The following is a 27,271-nucleotide window of genomic DNA, read 5'->3' as shown; positions in this document are numbered from 1 at the left end:
ATGGAGCGTCAGCCGCAGAGCAGCTACGATGCCTATGCCATCGCCTGCGCAGCCGTCGCCAGCTTCTTCAAGCTGAGTGTCGACGAGGAGCGGGAAGAAGCGCACGGTCAGTGGCGGGCGGGGCACTCGCTTTATAAGATTCCAGGAAAGGAACTTTCCCAGGGCGGGGCGAACGCCAGGACCCCCCTCAGACGCAGCCCCTCCACAGAGCTGGGCTCCCTCGACGGCCTGATCTTTCTCTTTGGGTTTCCTCCCTTTCAGAGGTGAAGCCCGCGGAGATCTCGCCTCCCGGAGACGGGGGAGAGGAGCAGAAGGCTCAGTCCGAACCGGAGCAGGGAGCAGCCGCGGAAGGGAAAGAGGCGGGAGACGAAGGAGAAGGAGAGGAAGGCTGCGATGTCAGCGTCGGAGCCGCCGGCCCCGCGGACGGCGAAAGCCGCGAGGCCGAGGCCGAGGCCGAGGCCGGGGCGGGCGGCGGCCTAGGCGGAGAGCAGGGCGATGAGGAGCAGCCCCCGCGGGCCGCCGTCGAGGGTCCCGAGGCCGCAGATGGGCAGCGGTGCGCCCCCTACTCCAGGCTCACGAAGAGGCAGCTGCAGGACCTGGAGCGCGTTTTCCGGCATACTCAGTACCTCAGCGTGCCCATGCGGTAAGCGGGCGTCTCGGGTGGCGCGGGCTGCTGCGCGGGTGGCGGGCGGCGGGCGGCGCTCTCGTGGGTCCCCCTCCTCAGCTCCGGACCTGAAAGCCCCGGGGCCTGGCGGCGGCCCGGCCCCTCTGGCGCACTCGGGGCCTAGGACGGGGGCGGGGGCTCTGCCTGGTGGGAATCGAGGTCGATATTTCCCTGTGGTGTTTGAATAAGTCACGTTGCGGAGCTTTGTCGGCCGCGGGTTAACATAAATAACGAGTCGCCTGAGGCGTGGTGGAGCAAATGCGGAGTTGGAGGCTACTTTTATCTGAAGTTTTGATCATCAGTTATTCATGGATTATATTTGCATTAATTTAAACACTACATTAAAACATCCTCGGGCTTCCCTGGTGGCGCAGTGGTTGAGAGTCCGCCTGCCGATGCAGGGGACGCGGGTTCGTGCCCCGGTCCGGGAGGATCCCACGTGCCGCGGAGCGGCTGGGCCCGTGAGCCATGGCCGCTGAGCCTGCGCGTCCGGAGCCCGTGCTCCGCAGCGGGAGAGGCCACAGCAGTGAGAGGTCCGCGTACCGCAAAACAAACAAACAAACAAAGAACATCCTTTATCTTGATTACTAAATTTTTAAAACTAAATCAAGTTATTTATTTATGGCTGCATTGGGTCTTTGTTGCTGCGCTCGGTCTCTGGGCGCGGGCTTTCTCTAGTTGCGGCGAGCGGGGGCTACCCTAAGGTGCGTTGCGCGGGCTGCTCATTGTGGTGGCTCCTCTTGTTGCAGAGCGCGGGCTCTAGGCGGGTGGGCTTCCGTAGTAGTTGTGGCACGTGGGCTCAGTAGTTGTGGCTCACGGGCTCTAGAGCGCAGTCTCGGTAGTGGTGGCACACGGGCTTAGTTGCCCCGCGTCATGTGGGATCTTCCCGGACCATGGCACGGACCTGTGTCCCCTGCATTGGCAGGTGGATTCTTAACCACTGTGCCACCAGGGAAGCCCGATTACTGAATTTTTAGTTACCCCAAAGTTTGTGCCTGAGGTAGAATTGTTCCCTAAAGCAAACTTCAGTGTGGAGAATGAATGGGTTGCTGAGTACCTGTGAATGCGGCTAAAATTTAAAGAGCTATCATTTACATTGTGCTTACTGTGTGTTAAGCACTTGTTTTAAAGGCTTTTTCTACATACTGTCATTGAATCTTCACAACCCCTTGTAAATGTGGTAGCCACTGTTATTATCCCCACTTAACCTGTGAAAAAGCTGAAGCTCAGAGAAGTGATGAGACTTGCCCAAGATGGCACAGCTGGAATGTGGCAGAGCTGGGATTCGATCCTAGGAGGCTGTTCAGTAGGCAAGGCCAGAGGTGATGGTGTGTTGGTCCAGGGTAGTGGCGATGGAGAGAAGTGAACAGATTAAAGAGATATTTAGCAGGTAAAATTGATAGCAATTCATGGTAATTTGAACATGGGGGTAAAAGGAAATGTTTAAGAAAAATGTATAAATTTCTGATTTGCCCAAATGAATGGCTGCTGGTATATTCACTGAGCTAGGGAATATTGAAAGACAATAAAAGAAGCTTGCAAGAGACAAGAGGAGGAGTGTTTGGAGAGGCTGTTTGTAGGCAAACCCGTATCGTGGAAGCCTGGATGGCGGTAGGAGACGATTCAACAAGAAGGGATGGTAACTAGCATCAACTTCGGTTTAGGATTTTCTGTTCAACTCGATTACTCCAAGTTTGGTTGCTTTTGCTGTGGTGTGATAACTGGATCAGCCCAATTTCTCCGTTTCTCAAAAGTGTCAAACTCAAGATGCCCCTTGATTTGGATGTCTAGAGCTGCCTGATAAATATTTTTTCTTCCAGTTTATTATGATACAATTAACATTCAGTACTGTACAAGTTTAAGGTGCACAGCATAATGAGTTGGCTTACGTGCATCATGAAATGATTATCATAATAAGCTTGGTGACCATCCATCATCTCATATAGATACATAATTAAACAGAAAAAAATTTTTGTGTGATGAGAACTTCTAGGAACTCTCTTAAATTTCATATATAACATACAGCAGTGTTAATTTTATTTATCATGTTGTACATTATATCCCTAGTACTTATTTATCTTATAACTGGAAGTTTGTACCTTTTGACTGCCTTCATCCAATTTCCCCACCTCACCCCCACCTCTGGTAACCACAAATCGGATCTCTTTTTCTCTGAGTTTCCTTTGTTCGTTTACTTTCGAAGTATAATTGACCTACAACAATATGTTAGTTCCTGTTACACAACATAGTGATTCTATATTTCTATACATTTAAAAATGATCGCCGTGATACACCTAGTTACCATCTGTCACCATACAAAGATATTACATAATTATTGACTGTATTCCCCACACTGTACATTTCATACCAGTTATTTATTTTGCAACTGGAAGTTTGTACCTCTTAATCTCCCTCACCTATTTCTCTCCCTCCCCACCCCTTCCCTTCTGGCAGCCACCTGTTTGCTCTCTGTATCTATACTTCTGTTTCTGTTTAGTTATGTTTGTTCATTTGTTTTGTTTTTTAGATTCCACATATAAGTGAAATCATACAGTATTTGTCTTTCTCTGTCTGACTTATTTCACTAAGGATAATACTCTCTAGGTCCATCCACGTTGTTACAAATGGCAGAATTTCATTCGTTATTATGGCTGAGAAGCTTTCCACTGTGTGTGTGTGTGTGTATATATATATATATATATATATATATATATATACGCCACATCTCCTTTTTTTTTCTTTGCGGTACGTGGGCCTCTCACTGTTGTGGCCTCTCCCATTGCAGAGCACAGGCTCCGGATGCGCAGGCTCAGCGGCCGTGGCTCAGGGGCCCAGCCGCTCCGTGGCATGTGGGATCTTCCCGGACCGGAGCATGAACCCGTGACCCCTGCATCGGCAGGCGGACTCTCAACCACTGCGCCACCAGGGAAGCCAGATACCACATCTTCTTTATCCATTAATCTGTTGCTGGGTACTGAGGTTGCTTCCATATCTTGACTATTGGAAATAGTGCTGCTGTGAACATTAGGGTGCATGTATCTTCTTGAATTAGTGTTTTTGTTTCCTTTGGATAACAAAAGGAGTGGAACTGCTGGACCATATGGTAGTTCTATTTTTAGTTTCTTGAGAAACCTCCACATTGTTTTCTATAGTGGCTGTATCAATTTACACTCCCCCAACAGCGTAGGAAGGCTCCCTTTTCTCCACATCCTCGCCAACATTTGTTATCCTTTTGAGGATGACCATTTTGACAGGTGTGAGGTGATCTCATTATGGTTTTGATTTGCATTTCTCTGATGATTAGCAGTGTTGAGCATTTTTTTCATGTGCCTGTTGGCCATCTGTGTGTCTTCTTTGGCAAAATGTCTATTCAGGTTTTCTGCCCATTTTTGAATTAGGTTCTTTGTTTGTTTGTTTTTTAACATCGGTTCTTTGTTTTTTTGATACTGAGTTGTATGAGCTGTTTATAAATTTTGGATATTAACCCCTTGTCAGTAATGTCCTTTGCAAAAATTTTCTCCCATTCAGTAGGTTGTCTTTGCATTTTGTATGTGGTTTCCTTTGCTGTGCAAAAGCTTTTACGTTTAATTAGGTCTCATTTGTTTATTTTTGCTTTTATTTCTTTTCCTTGGTAGACAGATCCCCAAAAATATTGCTGCGATTTATGTCACAGAGTGTTCTGCCTATGTTTTCCTCTAGGAGCTTTATAGTATCAGGTCTTACATTTAGGTCTTTAATCCGTTTTGAGTTTTTTTTTTTTTTTTTGCGGTATGCGGGCCTCTCACTGTTGTGGCCTCCCCCGTCGCGGAGCACAGGCTCCGGACGCGCAGGCTCAGCGGCCATGGCTCACGGGCCCAGCCGCTCCGCGGCATATGGGATCCTCCCAGACCGGGGCACGAACCCGCATCCCCTGCATCGGCAGGCGGACTCTTAACCACTTGCGCCACCAGGGAGGCCCTTGAGTTTATTTTTTAATATGCTGTGAGCACATGCTCTAATTTCTGTCTTTTACGTGTAGCTGTCCAGTTTTCCCAGCACCGCTTATTGAAGAGACTGTCTTTTCCCCATTGTATATTCTTGCTTCCTTTGTCATAGATTAATTGACCATAAGTGCGTGGGTTTATTTCTGGGCTCTCTATTCTGTTCCATTGATCTGTGTGTCTGTTTTTGTGTCAGTACCATACTGGGTTTTTTATTATTATTTTTTGGCCATGCCCCGCGGCATGCGCGATCTTCCCCAACCAGGGATCGAACCTGCGCCCCCTGTAGTGGAAGGGCTGAGTCTTAACCACTGGACTGCCAGGGAAGTCCATTGATGACTATAGCTTTGTAGTATACAGTAGTCTGAAGTCAGGGAGTGTGATACCTCTAGGTTTGTTATTTTTTCTCAAGATTACTTCGGCCATTCGGGGGTCTTTTGTGGTTCCATATAAATTTTGGGGTTATTTGTTCTAGTTGGTGAAAAATGTCATGTATTTTGATAGCGATTGCATTAAATCTGTAGATTGCTTTGGGTTGTATGGATATTTTAACAATATTAATTCTTCCAATCCAAGAACACGGTATATCTTGCCATTTTTTGGTATCATTTTCAAATTCCTTCATCAGTGTTTTATATATAGTTTTCAGAGTCTAGGTCTTTCACTTCCTTGATTAAGTTTATTCCTAGGTATTTTATTCTTTTTGATGCTATTTCATTTTTTATTATTATTTTAAATTAATTAATTAATTAATTATATTTTTGGCTGCGTTGGGTCTTTGTTGCTGCACGTGGGCTTTCTTTAGTTGCGGCAAGTGGGGGCTTCTCATTGCGGTGGCTCCTCTTGTTGCAGAGCACAGGCTCTAGGCGTGCGGGCTTTAGTAGTTGTGGCACACGGGCTCAGTAGCTGTGGCTCGCGGGCTCCAGAGCGCAGGCTCAGTAGTTGCGTCCCACAGGCTTAGTTGCTCCGCGGCATGTGGGATCTTCCCAGACCAGGGCTTGAACCCGTGGCCCCTGCATTGGCAGGTGGATTCTTAACTACTGCGCCACCAGGGAAGCCCTTGATGCTATTTTAAATGGGATTGTTTTCTTGCTTTCTCTCTGAGAGTATAGTGTATTATAGCGCACAGAAAAGCAGCAGATTTGTGTATATTAATCTTGAATCCTGAAACTTTACTGAATTCATTTATTAGTTCTAGCAGTTTTTTGGGGGAGACTTTAGGGTTATCGTTTTTTTTTTAAATTGAGTTATAGTTGATGTACAATATTATATGTTTCAGGTGTACAATACAGTGATTCACAATTTTTAAAGGTTACACTCCATTATAGTTATTATAAAATATTGGCTATATTCCCCATGCTGTACAATATATCCTTGTAGCTTATTTATTTTATACATAGTAGTTTGTACCTATTAATCCACTGCCCCTATCTTGTCCTTCTCCCCTGTTTCTCCCCACTGGTAACCACTAGTTTGTTCTCTATATCTATGAGACTGTTTCTTTTCTGTTGTATTCAATAGTTTGTTTTAATTTTTAGATTCCACATATAAGTGATATCATTTGTCTTTCTCTGTCCTACTTGTTTCACTAAGCATAATACCCTCCAAGTCCATCCATGTTGTTGCAAATGGCAAATTTTTATTCTTTTTAACGTCCATTGTATATATATACCACATCTTCTTTATCCGTTCCTCTATTGATGGACACTCAGGTTGCTTCCATATCTTGGCTATTGTAAATGATGCTGCTATGAACATTGGGGTGCATGCATCTTTTTGAATTAGTGTTTTTGTTTTTCTCAGATATATACCCAGGATTGAAATTGCTGGGTCATATGGTAGTTCTATTTTTAGTTTTTTGAGAAACCTCCATACCGTTTGCCACAGTGGCTGCACCAATTTACATTCCCACCAACAGTGTACAAGGGTTCCCCCTTCTCCACATCCTCACCAATATTTGTTATCTGTAGTCTTTTTAAGAATTAATTAATTTACTTAGTTTTGGCTGCATTGGGTCTTCAATGCTTTGCGCGAGCTTCCTCTAGTTGCAGTGAGCCAGAGCTGCTCTTTGTTGCGGTGCACAGGCTTCTCATTGCGGTGGCTTCTCTTGTTGCAGAGCACGGGCTGCAGGTGCGCAGGCTTCAGTAGTTGTGGCACATGGGCTCAGTAGTTGTGGCTCGAGGGCTCTAGAGCGCAGGCTCAGTAGTTGTGGCACACGGGCTTAGCTGCTCTGTGGCATGTAGGATCTTCCTGGACCAGGGCTCAAACCCGCGTCCCCTGCATTGGCAGGTGGATTCTTAACCACTGTGCCACCAGGGAAGCCCCTGTAGTCTTTTGGACGGTAGCTACTCTAAGGTGATATCTCACTGTAGTTGTGGTTTGCATTTCTCTGATGATTAGTGATGTCTGTTTTAATTTTTTTATATATATTTTTTTGAATTTTTGAATTTTATTTATTTTTTTATACAGCGGGTTCTTATTAGTTATCCATTTTATACATATTAGTGTATATATGTCAATACCAGTCTCCCAGTTCATCCCACCACCACCACCACCCCACTTTCCCCCCTTGGTGTCCATATGTTTGTTCTGTACATGTGCGTCTCTATTTCTGCCCTGCAAACTGGTTCATCTGTACCATTCTTCTAGGTTCCACATATATGCATTAATATATGATATTAGTTTTTTGCTTTCTGACTTACTTCACTCTATATGACAGTCTCTAGATCCATCCACGTCTCTACAAATGACCCAATTTCGTTCCTTTTCATGGCTGAGTAATATTCCATTGTACAAATGTACCACATCTTCTTTATCCATTCATCTGTCAATAGGCATTTAGGTTGCTTCCATGACCTGGCTATTGTAAATAGTGCTACAATGAACATTGGGGAGCATGTGTCTTTTCGAGTTATGGTTTTCTCTGGGAATATGCCCAGGAGTGGGATTGCTGGGTCATATGGTAATTCTATTTTTAGTTTTTTAAGGAGCCTCCATACTGTTCTCCATAGTGGCTATATCAATTTACATTCCCACCAACAGTGCAAGAGGGTTTCCTTTTCTCCACACCCTCTCCAGCATTTGTTGTTTGTAGATTTTCTGATGATACCCATCCTAACTGGTATGTGGTGATACCTCATTGTAGTTTTGATTTGCATTTCTCTAATAATTAGTGATGTTGAGCAGCTTGTCATGTGCTTCTTGGCCATCTGTATGTCTTCTTTGGAGAAATGTCTATTTAGGTCTTCTGCCAATTTTGGATTGGGTTGTTTGTTTTTTTGATATTGAGCTGCATGAGCTGCTTGTAAATTTTGGAGATTAATCCTTTGTCACTTGCTTCATTTGCAAATATTTTCTCCCATTCTGAGGGTTGTCTTTTGGTCTTGTTTATGGTTTCCTTTGCTGTACAAAAGCTTTTAAGTTTCATTAGGTCCCATTTGTTTATTTTTGTTTTTATTTTCATTACTCTAGGAGGTGGAACAAAAAAGATCTTGCTGCAATTTATCTCAAAGAGTGTTCTTCCTATGTTTTCCTCTAAGAGTTTTATAGTGCCCGGTCTTACATTTAGGTCTCTAATCCATTTTGAGTTTATATTTGTGTATGGTGTTAGGGAGTGTTCTAATTGCTTTCTTTTACTTGGAGCTGTCCAGTTCTCCCAGCACCACTTATTGAAGAGACTGTCTTTTCTCCATTGTACATCCCTGCCTCCTTTGTCATAGATTAGTTGACCATAGGTGCGTGGGTTTATGTCTGGGCTTTCTATCCTGTTCCATTGATCTATATTTCTGTTTTTGTGCCAGTACCATATTGTCTTGATTACTGTAGCTTTGTAGTGTAGTCTGAAGTCAGGGAGTCTGATTCCTCCAGCTCCGATTCTTTCCCTCAAGACTGCTTTGGATATTCGGGGTCTTTTGTGTCTCTATACAAATTTTAAGATTTTTTGTTCTAGTTCTGTAAAACATGCCATTGGTAATTTGATAGGGATTGCATTGAATCTGTAGGTTGCTTTGGGTAGTATAGCCATTTTCACAGTGTTGATTCTTCCAATCCAAGCACATGGTATATCTCTCCATCTGTTGGTATCATCTTTAATTTCTTTCACCAGTGTCTTACAGTTTTCTGCATACAGGTCTTTTGTCTCTCTAGGTAGGTTTATTCCCAGGTATTTTATTCTTTTTGTTGCCATGGTAAATGGGAATGTTTCCTTAATTTCTCTTTCAGATTTTTCATCATTAGTGTATAGGAATGCCAGAGATTTCTGTGCATTAATTTTGTATCCTGCACCTTTACCAAATGCACTGGTTAGCTCTAGTAGTATTCTGGTGGCATCTTTAGGATTCTCTATCTATAGTATCATGTCATCTGCAAAGAGCGACAGCTTTACTTCTTCTATTCCAATTTGTATTCCTTTTATTCATTTTTCTTCTCTGATTGCCATGGCTAGGACTTCCAAAACTATGTTGAATAATAGTGGTGAGAGTGGGCAACCTTGTCTTGTTCCTGATCTTAGGAAATGCTTTCAGTTTTTCACCACTGAGAATGTTGTTTGCTGTGGGTTTGTCGTATATGGGCTTTATTATATTGAGGTAGGGTCCCTCTATGCACACTTTCTGGAGAGCTTTTATCATAAATGGGTGTTGAATTTTCTCAAAAGCTTTTTCTTCATCTATTGAGATGATCATATGGCTTTTCTTCTTCAATTTGTTAATATGGTGTATCACATTGATTGATTTGCATATATTGAAGAATCCTTGCATTCCTGGGATAAATCCCACTTGATCACGGTGTCTGATCTTTTTAATGTGTTGTTGTATTCTGTTTGCCAGTATTTTGTTGAGGGTTTTTGCATCTATATTCATCAGTGATATTGCTCTGTAATTTTCTTTTTTGTGGTATCTTTGTTTGGTTTTGGTATCAGGGTGATGATGGCCTCATAGAATGAGTTTGGAAGTGTTCCTTCCTCTCAATTTTTTGGAAGAGTTTGAGAAGGATGGGTGTTAGCTCTTCTCTAAGTGTTTGATAGAATTCACCTGTGAAGCTATCTGGTCCTGGACTTTTGTTTGCTGGAAGATTTTTAATCACAGTTTCAACTTCATTACTTGTGATTGGTATGTTGATATTTACTATTTCTTCCTGGTTCAGTCTTGGAAGGTTATACCTTTCTAAGAATTTGTCCATTTCTTCCAGGTTGTCCATTTTATTGGTATAGAGTTGCTTGTAGTAGTCTCTTAGGTTGCTTTGTATTTCTGCAGTGTCTGTTGTAACATTTCCTTTTTCATTTCTAATTTAATTGATTTGAGTTCTCTCCCTCTTTTCCTTGAGGGGTCTGGCTAATGGTTTATCAATTTCATTTATCTTCTCAAAGAACCAGCTTTTAGTTCTATTGATCTTTGCTATTGTTTTCTTTGTTTCTGTTTCATTTATTTCTGCTCTGATCTTTATGGTTTCTTTCCTTCTGCTAACTTTGGGGTTTGTTTGTTCTTCTTTCTCTAGTTCCTTTAGGTGTAAGGTTAGATTGTTTATTTGAGATTTTTCTTGTTTCTTGAGGTAGGCTTGTATTGCTATAAACTTCCGTCTCAGAACTGCTCTTGCTGCATCCCATAGGTTTTGGATCGTCATGTTTTCATTGTCATTCGTCTCTAGGTACTTTTTGATTTCCTCTTTGATTTCTTCAGTGATCTCTTGGTTATTTAGTAACGTATTGTTTAGCCTGCATGTGTTTGTGTTTTTTACGTTTTTTTTCCCTGTAATTGATTTCTAATCTCATAGCACTGTGGTCAGAAAAGATGCTTGATATGATTTCAATTTTCTTAAATTTACTGAGGCTTGATTTGTGACCCAAGATGTGATCTATCCTGGAGAATGTTCCGTGTGCACTTGAGAAGAAAGTGTAATCTGCTGTTTTTGGATGGAATGTCCTATAAATATCAATTAAATCTATCTGGTCTATTGTGTCATTTAAAGCTTGTGTTTCCTTATTAATTTTCTGTTTGGGTGATCTGTCCATTGGTGTAAGTGAGGTGTTAAAGTCCCCCACTATTATTGTGTTGCTGTCGATTTCCTCTTTTATAGCTGTCAGCAGTTGCCTTATGTATTGAGGTGCTCCTATGTTGGGTGCATATATATTTATAATTCTTATATCTTCTTCCTGGATTGATCATTATGTAGTGTCCTTCCTTGTCTCTTGTAACATTCTTTATTTGAAAGTCTATTCTATCTGATATGAGTATTGCTACTCCAGCTTTCTTTTGATTTCCATTTGCATGGAATATCTTTTTCCATCCCCTCACTTTCAGTCTGTATGTGTCCCTAGGTCTGAAGTGGGTCTCTTGTAGACAGCATATATATGGGTCTTATTTTTGTGTCCATTCAGCGAGCCTGTGTCTTTTAGTTGGAGCATTTAGTCCATTCACGTTTAAGGTAATTATCGATACGTATGTTCCTGTTACCATTGTCTTAATTGTTATGGGTTTGTTTTTGTAGGTCCTTTTCTTCTCTTGTGTTTCCCACTTAGAGAACTTCCTGTAGCAGTTGTTGTAAAGCTGGTTTGGTGGTGCTGAATTCTCTTAGCTTTTGCTTGTCTGTAAAGCTTTTGATTTCTCCGTCGAATCTGAATGAGATCCTTGCCGGGTAGAGTAATCTTGGTTGTAGGCTCTTCCCTTACATCACTTTAAATATGTCCTGCCACTCCCTTCTGGCTTGTAGAGTTCCTGCTGAGAAATCAGCTGTTAACCTTATGGGAGTTCCCTTGTATATTATTTGTTGTTTTTCCCTTGTTGCTTTCAGTAATTTTTCTTTGTCTTTAACTTTTTCAATTTGATTACTATGTGTCTCGGCGTGTGTCTCCTTGGGTTTATCCTGCCTGGGACTCTCTGTGCTTCCTGGACTTGGGTGGCTATTTCCTTTCCCACGTTAGGGAAGTTTTTGACTATAATCTCTTCAAATATTTTCTCGGGTCCTTTCTCTCTCTCTTCTCCTTCTGGGACCCCTATAATGCGAATGTTGTTGCGTTTAATGTTGTCCCAGAGGTCTCTTAGGCTGTCTTCATTTCTTTTCATTCTTTTTTTCTTTATTCTGTTCCGCAGCAGTGAACTCCACCATTCTGTCTTCCAGGTCACTTATCTGTTCTTCTACCTCAGTTATTCTGCTATTGATTCCTTCCAGTGCATTTTTTATTTCAGTTATTGTATCGTTCATCTCTGTTTGTTTGTGCTTTGATTCTCCTAGATCTTTGTTAAACACTTCTTGCATCTTCTCAGTCTTTGCCTCCATTCATTTTCCGAGGTCCTGGATCATCTTCACTATCATTATTCTGAATTCCTTTTGTGGAAGGTTTCCTATCTCCACTTCATTTAGTCGTTTTTCTGGGGTTTTATCATGTTCCTTCATCTGGTACATAGCCCTCTGCCTTTTCATCTTGTCTATCTTTCTGTGAATGTGGTTTTTGTTCCACAGGCTGTGGGATTGTAGTTCTTCTTGCTTCTGCTGTCTGCCCCCTGATGTCTGTTTTTATTGAGGTATAGTTGATTTACAATATTATATTAGTTTCAGATGTGCAACACAGTGATTCAACATTTTCACAGATTATTCTCCATTTAAAGTTATTATAAAATATTGGCTGTATTCCTGGTGCTGTAAAATATATCCTTTTTTATTATCCAATTCAGTTTCATTACTGATAATTGATCTATTCAAATTTTCTATTTCTTACTGCTTTAGTCTTGGGAGATGGTACATTTCTAGGAATTTGTTCATTTCTTCTAGTTTGTCCATTTTATTGATGTATAATTGCTCATAGTAATCTCTTATGATCCTTTGTATTTCTGTGGTGTTGGTTGTACCCTCTTTTTCATTTCTGATTTTATTGATTTGGACCCTCGTTCTCTTTTTCTAGATGAGTCTGGCTAAAGGTTTATCAATTTTATTTACCTTTTCAAAGAATCAACTCTTACTTGCATTGATATTTTATATATTTTAAAATCTATTTCATTTCTTTCTTCTCTGATCTTTATGACTTTGTCGCTTGGACTAACTTTGGGTTTAGTTCTCTTTTTTTGGTTTTTGTTATTTGTTTTTTGTTTTTTAAACATCTTTATTGGAGTATAATTGCTTTACAATGGTGTGTTAGTTTCTGCTTTATAACCAAGTGAATCAGTTATACATATACATATGTTCCCATATCTCTTCCCTCTTGCGTCTCCCTCCCTCCCACCCTCCCTATCCCACCACTCTAGGTGGCCACAAAGCACCGAGCTGATCTCCCTGTGCTATGCGGCTGCTTCCCACTAGCTATCTATTTTATGTTTGGTAGTGTATATATGTCCATGCCACTCTCTCACTTTGTCCCAGCTTACCCTTCCCCCCCCCCCCCATATCCTCAAATCCATTCTCTAGTAGGTCTGTGTCTTTATTCCTGTCTTACCCCTAGGATCTTCATGACCTTTTTTTTCCCTTAGATTCCATATATATGTGTTAGTATACGGTATTTGTTTTCCTCTTTCTGACTTACTTCACTCTGTATGACAGACTCTAGGTCCATCCACCTCACTATAAATAACTCAATTTCGTTTCTTTTTATGGCTGAGTAATATTCCATTGTATATATGTGCCACATCTTCTTTATCCATTCCTCTGTTGATGGACACTTAGGTTGCTTCCATGTCCTGGCTGTTGTAAATAGAGCTGCAATGAACATTTTGGTACATGACTCTTTTTGAATTATGGTTTTCTCAGGGTATATTCCCAGTAGTGGGATTGCTGGGTCGTATGGTAGTTCTATTTTTAGTTTTTTAAGGAATCTCCATACTGTTCTCCGTAGTGGCTGTATCAATTTACATTCCCACCAACAGTGCAAGAGTGTTCCCTTTTCTGCACACCCTCTCCAGCATTTATTGTTTCTAGATTCTTTGATGATGGCCATTCTGACCAGTGTGATATAACATCTCATTGTAGTTTTGATTTGCATTTCTCTAATGATTAATGATGTTGAACAGGGCTTCCCTGGTGGTGCAGTGGTTGAGAATCTGCCTGCCGATGCAGGGGACACGGGTTCGAGCCCTGGTCTGGGAAGATCCCACATGCCACGGAGCAACTAAGCCCGTGCACCACAACTACTGAGCCTGCGCGTCTGGAGCCTGTGCTCCGCAACAAGAGAGGCCGCGATAGTGAGAGGCCCATGCACCGCGATGAGGAGTGGCCCCCGCTGGCCGCAACTACAGAGAGCCCTCACACAGAAATAAAGACCCAACACAGCCAAAAATAAATAAAATAAATTTAAAAAAGAAATGATGTTGAGCATTCTTTCATGTGTTTGTTGGCAATCTGTATATCTTCTGTGGAGAAATGTCTATTTAGGTCTTCTGTCCGTTTTTGGATTGGGCTGTTGTTTTTTTGATATTGAGCTGCATGAACTGCTTGTAAATTTTGGAGATTAATCCTTTTGTCAGTTGCTTCATTTGCAAATATTTTCTCCCATTCTGAGGGTTGTCTTTTGGTCTTGTTTATGGTTTCCTTTGCTGTGCAAAAGCTTTGAAGTTTCATTAGGTCCCCTTTGTTTATTTTTGTTTTTATTTCCATTTCTCTAGGAGGTGGGTCCAAAAGGATCTTGCTGTGATTTATGTCATAGAGTGTTCTGCCTATGTTTTCCTCTAAGAGTTTGATAGTGTCTGGCGTTACATTTAGGTCTTTAATCCATTTTTAGTTTATTTTTGTGTATGGTGTTAGGGAGCGTTCTAATTTCATACTTTTACATGTACCTGTCCTGTTTTCCCAGCACCACTTATTGACGAGGCTGTCTTTTCTCTACTGTATATTCTTGCCTCCTTTATCAAAGATAAGGTGACCATATGTGCGTGGGTTTATGTCTGGGCTTTCTATCCTGCTCCATTGAACTATATTTCTGGTTTTGTGCCAGTACCATACTGTCTTGATTACTGTAGCTTTGTAGTATAGTCTGTAGTCAGGGAGCCTGATTCCTCCAGCTCCATTTTTCATTCTCAAGATTGCTTTGGCTATTCGGGGTCTTTTGTGTTTCCATACAAATTGTGAAAGTTTTTGTTCTAGTTCTGTGAAAAATGCCAGTGGTAGTTTGATAGGGATTGCATTAAATCTGTAGATTGCTTTGGGTAGTAGAGTCCTTTTCACAATGTTGATTCTTCCAATCCAATCCATGGTATATCTCTCCATCTATTTGTATCATCTTTAATTTCTTTCATCAGTGTCTTATAATTTTCTGCATACAGGTCTTTTGTCTCCTTAGGTAGGTTTATTCCTAGATATTTTATTCTTTTTGTTGCAGTGGTAAATGGCAGTGTTTTCTTAATTTCACTTTCAGATTTTTCATCATTAGTGTATAGGAATGCCAGAGATTTCTGTGCATTAATTTTGTATCCTGCTACTTTACCAAGTTCATTGATTAGCTCTAGTAGTTTTCTGGTAGCATCTTTAGGATTCTCTATGTATAGTATCATGTCATCTGCAAACAATGACAGCTTTACTTCTTCTTTTCCAGTTTGGATTCCTTTTATTTCTTTTTCTTCTCTGATTACTGTGGCTAAAACGCCCAAAACTATGTTGAATAAGAGTGGTGAGAGTGGGCAACCTTTTCTTGTTCCTGATCTTAGTGGAAATGGTTTCAGTTTTTCACCATTGGGGACGATGTTGGCTGTGGGTTTGTCATATATGGCCTTTATTATGTTGAGGAAAGTTCCCTCTATGCCTACTTTCTGCAGGGTTTTTATCATAATTGGGTGTTGAATTTTGTTGAAAGCTTTCTCTGCATCGATTGAGATGATCATATGGGTTTCCTCTTTCAATCTGTCAACATGGTGTGTCACGTTGATTGATTTGCGTATATTGAAAAATCCTTGCATTCCTGGAATAAACCCCATTTGATCATGGTGCATGATCCTTTTACTGTGCTGTTGGATTCTGTTTGCTAGTATTTTGTTGAGGATTTTTGCATCTATGTTCATCAGTGATATTGGCCTGTAGTTTTCTTTCTTTGTGACATCTTTGTCTGGTTTTGGTATCAGGGTTATGGTAGCCTCGTAGAATGAGTTTGGGAGTGTTCCTCCCTCTGCTATATTTTGGAAGAGTTCGAGAAGGATACGTGTTAGCTCTTCTCTAAATGTTTGATAGAATTTGCCTGTGAAGCCATCTGGTCCTGGGCTTTTGTTTGTTGGAAGATTTTTAATCACAGTTTCCATTTCAGTGCTTGTGATTGGTCTGTTCATATGTTCTATTTCTTCCTGGTTCAGTCTCGGCAGGTTGTGCATTTCTAAGAATTTCTCCGTTTCTTCCAGGTTGTCCAATTTGTTGGCATAGAGTTGCTTGTAGTAATCTCTCGTGATCATTTGTGTTTCTGCAGTGTCAGTTGTTACTTCTCCTTTTCCATTTCTAATTCTATTGATTTGAGTCTTCTCCCTTTTTTTCTTGATGAGTCTGGCTAATGGTTTATCAATTTTGTTTATCTTCTCAAAGAACCAGCTTTTAGTTTTATTGATCTTTGCTATCATTTCCTTCATTTCTTTTTCATTTATTTCTGATCTGATCTTTATGATTTCTTTCCTTCTGCTAACTTTGGGCTTTTTTTTGTGCTTCTTTCTCTAATTGCTTTAGGTGCAAGGTTAGGTTGTTTATTTGAGGTGTTTCCTGTTTCTTAAGGTAGGATTGTATTGCTATAAACTTCCCTCTTAGAACTGCTTTTGCTGCATCCCATAGGTTTTGGGTCGTCGTGTCTCCATTTTCATCTGTTTCTAGGTATTTTTTGATTTCCTCTTTGATTTCTTCAGTGACCACTTGGTTATTAAGTAGTGTATTGTTTAGCCTCCATGTGTTTGTATTTTTTACAGATATTTTCCTGTAATTGATATCTAGTCTCATAGCATTGTTGTCGGAAAAGATACTTGATACGATTTCAATTTTCTTAAATTTACCAAGGCTTGATTTGTGGCCTAAGATATGATCTATCCTGGAAAATGTTCCATGAGCACTTGAGAAGAATGTGTATTGTGTTGTTTTGGCATGGAATGTCCTGTAAATATCAATTAAGTCCATCTGGTTTAATGTATCATTTAAAGCTTGTGTTTCCTTATTTATTTTCATTTTGGATGATCTGTCCACTGGTGAAAGTGGGGTGTTAAAGTCCCCTACTGTGATTGTGTTACTGTCGATTTCCCCTTTTATGGCTGTTAGTATTTGCCTTATGTATTGAGGTGCTCCTATGTTGGGTGCGTAAATATTTACAATTGTTATATCTTCTTCTTGGATCGATCTCTTGATCATTATGTAGTGTCCTTCTTTGTGCCTTGTAATAGTCTTTATTTTAAAGTCTATTTTGTCTGATATGAGAATTGCTACTCCAGCTTACTTTTTATTTCTATTTGCATGGAATATCTTTTTCCAACCCCTCACTTTCAGTTCGTATGTCTCACTAGGTCTGAAGTAGGTCTCCTGTAGACAGCATATATACAGGTTTGTTTTTGTATCCATTCAGCGAGCCTGTGTCTTTTGGTGGGAGCATTTAATCCATTTACATTTAAGGTAATTGTCGATATGTATGTTCCTATTCCCATTTTCTTAATTGTTTTGGTTTTGTTATTGTAGGTCTTTCCCTTCTCTTGTGTTTCCTGCCTAGAGAAGTTCCTTTAGCATTTGTTGTAAAGCTGGTTTGGTGGTGCTGAATTCTCTTAGCTTTTGCTTGTCTGTAAAGTTTTTAAATTCTCCGTCAAATCTGAATGAAATCCTTGCTGGGTAGAGTAATCTTGGTTGTAGGTTTTTCTCCTTCATCACTTTAAACATGTCCTGCCACTCCCTTCTGGCTTGCAGAGTTTCTGCTGAAAGATCAGCTGTTAACCTTATGGGGATTCCCTTGTGTGCTATTTGTTGTCTTTCCCTTGCTGCTTTTAATATGTTTTCTTTGTATTTAATTTTTGATAGTTTGATTAATATGCCTCTTGGTGTGTTTCTCCTTGGATTTATCCTGTATGGGACTCTCTGTGCTTCCTGGACTTGATTAACTATTTCCTTTCCCTTATTCGGGAAGTTTTCAACTATAATCTCTTGAAATATTTTCTCAGTCCCTTTCTTTTTCTCTTCTTCTTCTGGGACCCCTATAATTCGAATGTTGGTGCATTTAGTGTTGTCCCAGAGGTCTCTGAGACTGTCCTCAGTTCCTTTCATTCTTTTTTCTTTATTCTGCTCTGCAGTAGTTATTTCCACTATTTTATCTTCCAGGTCACTTATCCGTTCTTCTGCCTCAGTTATTCTGCTATTGATCCCTTCTAGATAATTTTTAATTTCATTTAGTGTGTTGTTCATCATTGTTTGTTTGCTCTTTAGTTCTTCTAAGTCCTTGTTAGACGTTTCTTGTATTTTCTCTATTCTATTTCCAAGATTTTGGATCATCTTTACTATCATTATTCTGAATTCTTTTTCGGGTAGACTGCCTATTTCCTCTTCATTTATTAGGTCTGTTGGGTTTTTACCTTGCTCCTTCATCTGCTGTGTCTTTTTCTGTCTTCTCATTTTGCTTAACTTACTGTGTTTGGGGTCTCCTTTTCGCAGGCTGCAGGTTCGTAGTTCCCGTTGTTTTTGGTGTCTGTCCCCTGTAGCTAAGGTTGGTTCAATGGGTTGGGTAGGCTTCCTGGTGGAGGGGACTAGTGCCTGCGTTCTGGTGGATGAGGCTGGATCTTGTCTTTTGGTGGGCAGGTCCACGTCTGGTGGTGTGTTTTGGGGTGTCTGTGGTCTTATTATGATTTTAGGCAGCCTCTCTGCTAATGGATGGGGCTGTGTTCCTGTCTTGCAAGTTGTTTGGCATAGGGTGTCCAGCACTGTAGCTTGCTGGTCGTTGAGTGAAGCTGGGTCTTGGCGTTGAGATGGAGATCTCTGGGAGATTTTCACTGTTTGATATTACGTGGAGCTGGGAGGTCTCTTGGGGACCAGTGTCCTGAAGTTGGCTCTCCCACCTCACAGGCACAGCACTGACTCCTGGCTGCAGCATCAAGAGCCTTTCATCCACATGGCTCAGAATCAAAGGGAGAAAAAATAGAAAGAAAGAATGAAAGAGGATAAAATAAAATAAAGTAAAGTAAAGTTATTAAAATAAAAAATAATTATTAAGAAAAAATTGTAAAAAGTAAAAAAAAAAAAAAAAAAAACACGGACGGACAGAACCCTAGGACAAATGGTGAAAGCAAAGGTATACAGACAAAATCACACACAGAAGCATACACATACACATACACACTCACATAAACAGAAAAAGGGGAAAAATAATATATGTTTGCTCCCAAAGTCCACCTCCTCAATTTGGGATGCTTCGTTGTCTATCCAGGTATTGCACAGATGCAGGGTACATCAAGTTGATTGTGGAGCTTTAATCCGCTGCTCCTGAGGCGGCTGGGAGAAATTTCCCTTTCTCTTCTTTGTTCACCCAGCTCCTGGGGTTCAGCTTTGGATTTGAACCCGCCTCTGTGTGTAGGTCGACTGAGGGCGTATGTTCTTCGCTCAGACAGGACAGGGTTAAAGGAGCAGCTGATTCGGGGGCTCTGGCTCACTCAGGCCGGGGGGAGGGAGGGGTATGGATGCGGGGCAAGCCTGCGGCGGCAGAGGCCGGCATGACGTTGCACCAGCCTGAGGAGCGCCGTGCGTTCTCCCGGGGAAGTTGTCCCTGGATCACGGGACCCTGGCAGTGGCGGGCTGCACAGGCTCCCGGGAGGGGAGGTGTGGATAGTGACCTGTGCTCGCACACAGGCTTCTTGGTGGCGGCAGCAGCAGCCTTAGCGTCTCATGCCCGTCTCTGCGGTCTGCACTGATAGCCGTGGCTGGCGCCCGTCTCTGGAGCTCCTTTAAGCAGCGCTCTTAATCCCCTCTCCTCGCGCACCAGGAAACAAAGAGGCAAGAAAAGTCTCTTGCCTCTTCGGCAGCTCCGGACTTTTTCCCGGACTGCCTCCCGGCTAGCCGTGGCGCACTAGCCCCCTTCAGGCTGTGTTTATGCCGCCAACCCCAGTCCTCTCCCTGTGATCCGACCGAAGCCCGAGCCTCAGCCCCCAGCCCCCACCCGCCCTGGCGCGTGAGCAGACAAGCCTCTCGGGCTGGTGAGTGCTGGTGGCGCCGATCCTCTGTGTGGGAATCTCCCCGCTTTGCCCTCCGCACCCCTGTTTCTGTGCTCTCCTCTGTGGCTCCGAAGCTCCCCCCTCCGCCACCCCCATCTCTGCCCGTGAAGGGGCTTCCTAGTGTGTGGAAACCTTTCCTCCTTCACAGCTCCCTCTCACTGGTGCAGGTCCCATCCCTATTCTTTTGTCTCTGGTTTTTCTTTTTTCTTTTGCCCTACCCAGGTACGTGGGGAGTTTCTTGCCTTTTGGGAAGTCTGAGGTCTTCTGCCAGCGTTCAGTAGGTGTTCTATAGAAGCAGTTCCACGTGTAGATGTATTTCTGATGTATCTGTGGGGAGGAAGGTGACCTCCACGACTTACTCTTCCGCCATCTTGAAGCTCCTGTTCTCTTTTTTTCTAGTTCCTTTAGGAGTGTGGTTAGGTTTCTTATGTGAGATTTTTCTTGTTTCCTGAGGTAGACTTGAATTGCTATAAACTTCCCTCTTAAAACTGCTTTTGCTGCATCCCATAGATTTTGGATTATTGTGTTTTCATTTTCATTTGTCTCCAGGTATTTTTTTATTTCGTCTTTGATTTCTTCAGTGACTCATTGGTTGTTCAGTAGCATTTTGTTTAACCTCCACATGTTAGTGTTTTTTTGAAGTTTTCTTCTTGTAGTTCATTTCTAGTCTCACAGGATTATAGTTGGAAAAGATGCTTGACAGGATTTCAATTCTCTTAAATTTACTGAGGCTTGTATTTTGGAGAATGTTCCATGTGCACTTGAGAAGAGTGTGTATTCTGCTGCTTTTGGATGGAATGCTCTATAAATATCTATTAAGATATTAGACCTGAGCTTCCCTGGTGGCACAGTGGTTGAGAGTCCACCTGCCGATGCAGGGGACACGGGTTCATGCCCCGGTCTGGGAAGATCCCACATGCCGCGGAGCGGCTGGGCCTGTGAGCCGTGGCCACTGAGCCTGCGCGTCCGGAGCCTGTGCTCCACAGCGGGAGAGGCCACAACAGTGGGAGGCCCGCACACTGCAAATAAATAAATAAATAAATAAATAAATAAGATATTAGACCTAATGGAGGTCTAATATGTCATTTAAGGCCAGTGTTTCCTTATTGATTTTCTGTCTGGGTGATCTGTCCATTTATGTAAGTGGGGTGTGAAAGTCCTGAATATTATTGTTACTGTCAGTTTCTCCTTTATGTCTGTTAATATTTGCTGTATGTACTTAGGTGCTCCTAGGTTGGGTGCATATATATTTACAATTGTTATATCTTCTTGCGTTGATTCCATGTTCACTATGTAATGTCTTTCTCTGTCTCTTGTTATGGTCTTTGTTTTAAAGTCTATTTTATCTGACATAAGTATTGCTACCCCAGCTTTCTTTTGATTTCCATTTGCATGGAATACCTTTTTCCATCCCTTCACTTTCTGTCTGAGTCTTTAGATCTGAAGTGAGTCTCTTGTAGGTAGCATGTATGTGGGTCTTGTTTTTGTATCCATTCAGCCACTCTTTGTCTTTTGATTGGAGCATTTATTCCATTTATATTTAAAGTAATTATTGGTAGGTATGTACTTACTGACATTTTGCTAATTGTTTTTGGAGTTCTTTTTTGTTCCTTCTTCTTTTGCTCTCTTCCCTTGTGATTTGATGACTATCTTTAGTGTTATGTTTGGATTCCTTTCTCGTTTTTTGTGTGTGTATCTATTATAGATTTTTGGTTTGTGGTTACCATGAGGTTTATATATAGCAGTGTATTAGATTATACATATATATTTATATATCTATATTCTTTTTCCTTATTCTTTTCCATTATGGTTTATTACAAGATATTGAATAGAGTTCCCTGCGCTATACAATAAATCCTTGTGGTTTATCTGGTATATATGGTAGTGTGCATCTGTTAATCCTGTGCTCCCAATTTATCCCCCCACTTGGTAGCCATAAGTTTGTTTTTTTATGTCTGTGAGTCTGTTTTTGTTTTGTAAATAAGTTCACTTGTACTGTTTTTTAGATTCCACATGCCAGTGATATCATGTAATATTTGTCTTTCTCTGTCTGACTTACTTCACTTAGGATAATACTCTCTAAGTCCGTCCATGTTGTTACAAATGGCAGAATTTCATACCTTCTTATGGCTGAGTAATACTCCATTGTATATATATACGACATCATCTTTATCCATTCATCTGTTGATGTACACTTAGGTTGCTTCCACATCTTAGTTATTGTAAACAGTGCCGCTCTGAACATTGGGGTGCATGTATCTTTTCGAATTAGAGCTTTCATCTTTTTCAGGTATAGGCCCAGATATGGGATTAGTGATACTGAGCATCTTTTCATGTGCCTGTTGGCCATCTGTATGTCTTCTTTGGAGAAATGTCTATTCAGGTCTTCTGCCCATTTTTTGATTGCGTTGTTTGTTTTTTTGTTATTGAGTTGTATGAGCTATTGGCATATTATGGAAATTAAGCCCTTGTCAGTTGCATTGTGTGCAAATATTTTCTCCCAGTTCGTAAACCTATGGACTTTTCATTTTCTTTATGGTTTCCTTTGCTGTGCAAAAGCTTATAACCTTGCTTTCATTCTTTTTTTATTTGTGGTAATGGCCTTTTCTTTTTGCTTAGAGAAGTTCCTTTAACATTTCTTGTAAAGCAGGTTTTGTGGTGTTGAACTCTTTTAGCTTTTGCTGTCTCTAAAGGTCTTCATCTGTCCTTCAAATCTGACTGATAGCCTTGCCAGGTAGAGTATTCTTGGTTGTAGGCTTTTTTCCTTTGATCACGTTAAATATATTGTGTCACTTCCTCTGGTCACCAGAGCTATATGCTCCAGGGGTGCCCTCTATATGGGCTGCATGGGCCCTTCTATTGTGATGGGCTGACTACTGTGGATGTGCTGGTAGGCGGGGCTGGACCCCTGGTCTGTTGGTTGCCAGGCACTGCCCAGTGCAGAGGCTGCTGGTTCACTGGTGGGTGGGGCCGGGTCCTGGGACCTCTGGTGGGCGGGTCTGGTTCTTGGGCAGCTGGGGACCCAGGAGCCCCTATGGCAACTGACTTGTTGGTGGGTGATTCTGTGTCCCTGCCTGGCCAGCTGCTTGGCCTGGGGCGTCCCAGGAATGGTGTCAACAGACTGGTGGGCAGGGCAGGTCCCAGTACTGGTAAGCTAGAGGGAGGATTCCAAAATGGTGCTTGCCAGCAGCAGAGTCCTCATGGTAGAATGAGCACCCTAAAATGGCTGCTGCCAGTGTCTGTGTCCCCAGGGTGAGCTGTAGTTGCTTCCTGCCTCTCCAGGAGATTCTTCAGATCAGCAGATAGGTCTGATCCAGGCTCCTTTCAAATTCCTGCTTCTGCCCTGGGTCCTGGAGCATGTGAGATTTTGTGTGCACCCTTTAAGAGTGGAATCTCTATTTCCCACAGCCCTCTGGCTCTCCTGAAAGTAAGCCCCACTGGGTTGCAAAGCCAAACGCCCTGGGGGCTTTCTTCCCAGTGCAGGGCCCCGAGCTAGGAAATCCAATGTGCTTGGACCCCTTGCTTCTTGGGGAGAACCTCTGCAATTGTAATTATCCTCCCGTTTATGGGTCGCCAACCTGGGGGTGTGGGTCTTGACTGTACCACATCTCGGCCCTTCCTATCCATCTCGTTGTGTTTCCTTCTTTATATCTGTAGCTGTGGAAGATCTTTTCTGCTAGTCTTCAGGTCATTCTCATCAATAGTTGCTCTGTAAATAGTTGTAATTTTGGTGTACCCATGGGAGGAGGTAAGCTCGGGGTTTTCCTATGCCACCATCTTGGCTACTCTCTGAATAAACATTTTAACATAGCATGAAATGTGCATTGTATATTTCATTTCATGCATAATGTCAAATGCTGAATATTTGCAATATTTTTCCCCTCAGAAAGGAGCTTGCAAGACGCCTGGGAGTGACTGAAGCCAGAGTGCAGGTCAGTAAACCTGAAAAAAGCAACTTGGCAGGGCAGCTTTAGGAATTGGATACCTTGTCCTAGACATTCTCAAGTTGGTGTGTTTTTGTACCCTTGTCTATGTTTTGGAAATAAGGTTTGGACTTTTGGGGCTTTCGGGCCAGAATATATGTATCTTCAGTAAAGTTAAACTCCTTCCAAAACTGGTATCCCTTAGGGGGCAGTTCTCTGTGGAATCATGTTGGGACTGATTCTGACTTGGCAATTATTCAAATTAATGCACCAAATAGCTGGGTTAGAAGAGGGTTCAAGTATACTAAATTATTTAAAAACTTTAAAGCCAGGCATAAGCTCTTTGTATAAGGGGTGAATTTACAAGTATTCAGGCAATTGGGTAAGGGAATAACTCACCTCGGAACACAACATATGAGCAACTAATATATGTTTAGTTTAGATGAGACTGATGGGGAGGGGAATAGCTTAAAATTCCAAGTGCCTGGTCCTCTTGCTGTTATTTTTATGTGTTTGGTAGAGCAGTGTAGAGGGTTTCAGCCGTACATTTTAATTTTCTGAAATTTTTTGATGTGCAGCCTGAAAACTTTGCTAGCATAGTAGGTTGTGCAGTATGATGGAGATGGGGGAAAGGTTTGCAACCTTTAGGAATTTGTCTAAACATATAAAACAATAAAACAAACAAAAAGAACAAATTTGAATAAATTTCCACTGACCTCAAAAGGTGGACGGGTTTGAGAATAATTGGGTACTATCGATATATGTCTTGGAAATACAGCGTAAATTCAACATTATGAAACTACCAAATGTATCAGTGAGTATTATTTTGAGCAATTTCTAATGTCTAAGAATTTTTTTCTTCCCTTTTCATACAGTTAAGAGGTATTGGTTTTGAAGAATTTGTTTGTGATGGTCAGTGGTTGGCTCTCAGCTAGTCGCTTACCTGTGTTAATTTGAAATACTTGCTCATTCACTCAGGTAGTGGTTACTAGTTGGTAGCTCATGGCACAGAAGCTGATTATTTGTCCATAGGACACAGTAAGTTGTATCAAAGGAATATATACATATATATTTTTAAATTTATTTATTTATTTATTTTTGGCTGCGTTGGGTCTTCGTTGCTGTGCGTGGGCTCTTCTTTAGTTGAGGAGAGCCGGGGTTACTCTTCGTTGTGGTGCGAGGGCTTCTCAGTGCAGTGGCTTTGCTTGTTGTGGAAGAGGGATATTTAAAAAAAAAAAAAAAACAAGATTGATAAAGAAAGGAAGAAAGAAGGAAGGAAGGAAAGAAGAATCAGGATGGGTTCGCTAGCTTTGCTGCAGAGAGCGTGTGTGAGGGCAGTGATTTACACGGGCTGCAGAGCTGGTGGTGGGGTCTGGAAAGCAGTGCTGGCAGCCTAGGGCCACGGGCTGGGCTCACAGTCAGGTCTGGCCAGGGCTTGGGAGGCCCAGGCCTCTGCTTTCTCAAGCAGGCAAAGCAAGCTCAGGGGAAAAGAAAATCTGAAGTTTTGGTGTCTTGCTTCTCCTGGGTTTACATAGTAGTCTCTTAATGGAGTTCTGAAGGAAAAAAGAGCAACAAGAAACAAATGAAGAAAAGGGGAGAATGTTTTCATCTATTTCCAAACTCTACAGCATGAATGCCCCAAAGAAACATTTAATGAACACCCTCCCTTGTTTTGCAAAGACAGTAGGAGTTGTTTTATGAAACCAGTATTGGAAATATGGAAGTAGTGTCAGCCTGGACCTCAGATAGCCAGCTTTGCATATTGCTTATGTTTATGCAGATTTGACCATTGGTACACTCGAACCCCCCAAAATGAGCTCTATTACACTGGCTCTTTTTGACTACATATTCATGCAGCAGGAGGACCCAGATACTAAGATGGGAGAGGGAAAATGGGGCGACAGAGAGAGGAGGCCCTTGGTCTCATGTAAAATTTGCCGAGTGGAAACATCCAAAAATACTAAATATGATATAATTCCATTAACTGAGATGCTGAGGGAGCAGTGGAGTCCACAGGACAGGTTTTACTTTCAGTTGTTAATAGCTGGCAGATATTTAGGGGAGAGCCATTTTGTGACCCCTCACTCACGTGGTTGTCGCCTGTCTTCCTAAAATGCAGGTTGCACCCTCTTGCCTTAAGCATAAGGGACAGGATGGGGATCTCCTGGTGGATTAGCAGCTCCTAGAGGGCACAACCGTGCTGGGCACCAGAGGCTCTGGTCCAAGGTCCTGCAACTGTAGCCAGAGCAGAGTGAGCTGACCTGGTCCTGAGCCCAGGAAGGTTTGGAGGGTGGGGCAGGGTGGAGAGTGCAGAATTGACAGTGGTGACAATGGTATGCCTCTTTCCCCCCAAACTCTTGTCTGGGCAAAGATTTTAAGAGTTTTAGTAAATTTGGGCCGAGTTCGACCAAACATTCGTTACCCCTATAGTCTAATATTAAGGCAGTGTCCAGGGCTTCAGCTCTGCCGGTGTCCAGCAAGACAAGCCACAAAGTCCCTGGGCCCCCCATGACCAAACCTCCCTCACAATACCATCTCCATCTTTTTAACCATCCCAAGGTTCCAGAGGATGAATGACCCTTTTTAGTCATCCTTGAGGAAAGCTTTTGTTTAAAAATCCAACCCACTCCTATTGATTATTTACTGTAGCCAAAGATGGGTTTTTCAAAATGGGGACCGTTCCCCTCAGTATGATTTTAAAAGGCACCCACTTTTTCCTATGCTCAACTTCCCCCATAACTAAGGTGACACCTGCCCAATGAGTAGGGATTAGTGGCAGCTGGAGCTGACGGTCAGTTGGACGCAGACCTACCAGGCATAGTAATAGCAGCAGGGACAGAGTGCAGTTGGTCAGCTCCACCTGCGTCTAAGAGTGGGGGAAATAATAGTAAAGGTGGGAGGGGAGAGACAAAGCCATATGCCAATCCAGAGCCTGGCACAGAGTCGGTGATCGCTCTTGGGGAGGAGGGGGGCTGAAGGGAGCGCCTTCAGCTACATATCCTAAGATATTTTAGCAAGAAGGAAATAGCTTCTCCTGATGCAGTTTAAAATCTTCAAGGCACCAAGAGCTCCCTGCTGCGATTTTTCAGGTCTAACATGAAATGCTCAATATACTAATCAATCCCTTTTTCTCTGTGCTTGAAGATGTGGTTTAAGAATAGAAGGGCCAAGAGTCGGAGGTATCACAAGGCACTAATGCTCAAAAACGTGCCCCTCGTGCCCCTGGTCCCCACTGCTGTCGTCAGCATGTGTGAACCCTGCAGTGCCATCCTGCTTCAGGAGCTGGGCTGGGTCGACGTTCTTCTGGAGCAACTGCTGCTGGAGCTGTCCCTGCTGCCCGAGGCACATATGCCACCCATGCCGCCCGTGCCGCCCGTGCCACCCAACCCACCCATGCTACCCATGCTACCCATGCTGCCCGTGCCTCCCGTGCCACCCATGCCACCCTTTCCTGCTATTCTGTTGCCTCCTCCGCACTTTCAGCTTAAACACTTGCTTCTATGTAGGTGCCCTCATGCGGCATGGCATGGTCCCTTACCATTGGCGGTCCTTCAGGAGCCCGTGGTTCATCTTAAATTGTCTCTGTGA

The 27,271-nt window shown here is 42.4% G+C and overlaps 1 protein-coding gene across 1 annotated transcript; it reads left to right on the top strand.

Moving 5' to 3' along the window:
- Window positions 1-27,271, top strand: LOC132482118 (homeobox protein ESX1-like). Its single transcript, XM_060087188.1, has 4 exons — window positions 1-106; window positions 262-643; window positions 23,647-23,692; window positions 26,828-27,271. The coding sequence occupies exons 1-4, from the start codon at window positions 1-3 to the stop codon at window positions 27,269-27,271; spliced, it is 978 nt and encodes a 325-aa protein (XP_059943171.1).

This window comes from Mesoplodon densirostris, chromosome X (genome assembly GCF_025265405.1).
Source record: "Mesoplodon densirostris isolate mMesDen1 chromosome X, mMesDen1 primary haplotype, whole genome shotgun sequence".
NCBI lineage: Eukaryota > Metazoa > Chordata > Mammalia > Artiodactyla > Ziphiidae > Mesoplodon > Mesoplodon densirostris.
The sequence above is the reverse complement of the archived record's forward strand: the minus strand, read 5'-3'. Positions and strand labels throughout refer to the sequence as shown.

Bases quoted from the DNA above. Each gene is read 5' to 3' on its own strand.
- LOC132482118 (XM_060087188.1), top strand. From the start codon at position 1: ATGGAGCGTCAGCCGCAGAGCAGCTACGATGCCTATGCCATCGCCTGC. The intron at 107-261 runs GTCAGTGGCGGG...CCTCCCTTTCAG, and splicing joins GGAGCGGGAAGAAGCGCACG to AGGTGAAGCCCGCGGAGATC. The intron at 23,693-26,827 runs GTCAGTAAACCT...CTGTGCTTGAAG, and splicing joins TGACTGAAGCCAGAGTGCAG to ATGTGGTTTAAGAATAGAAG.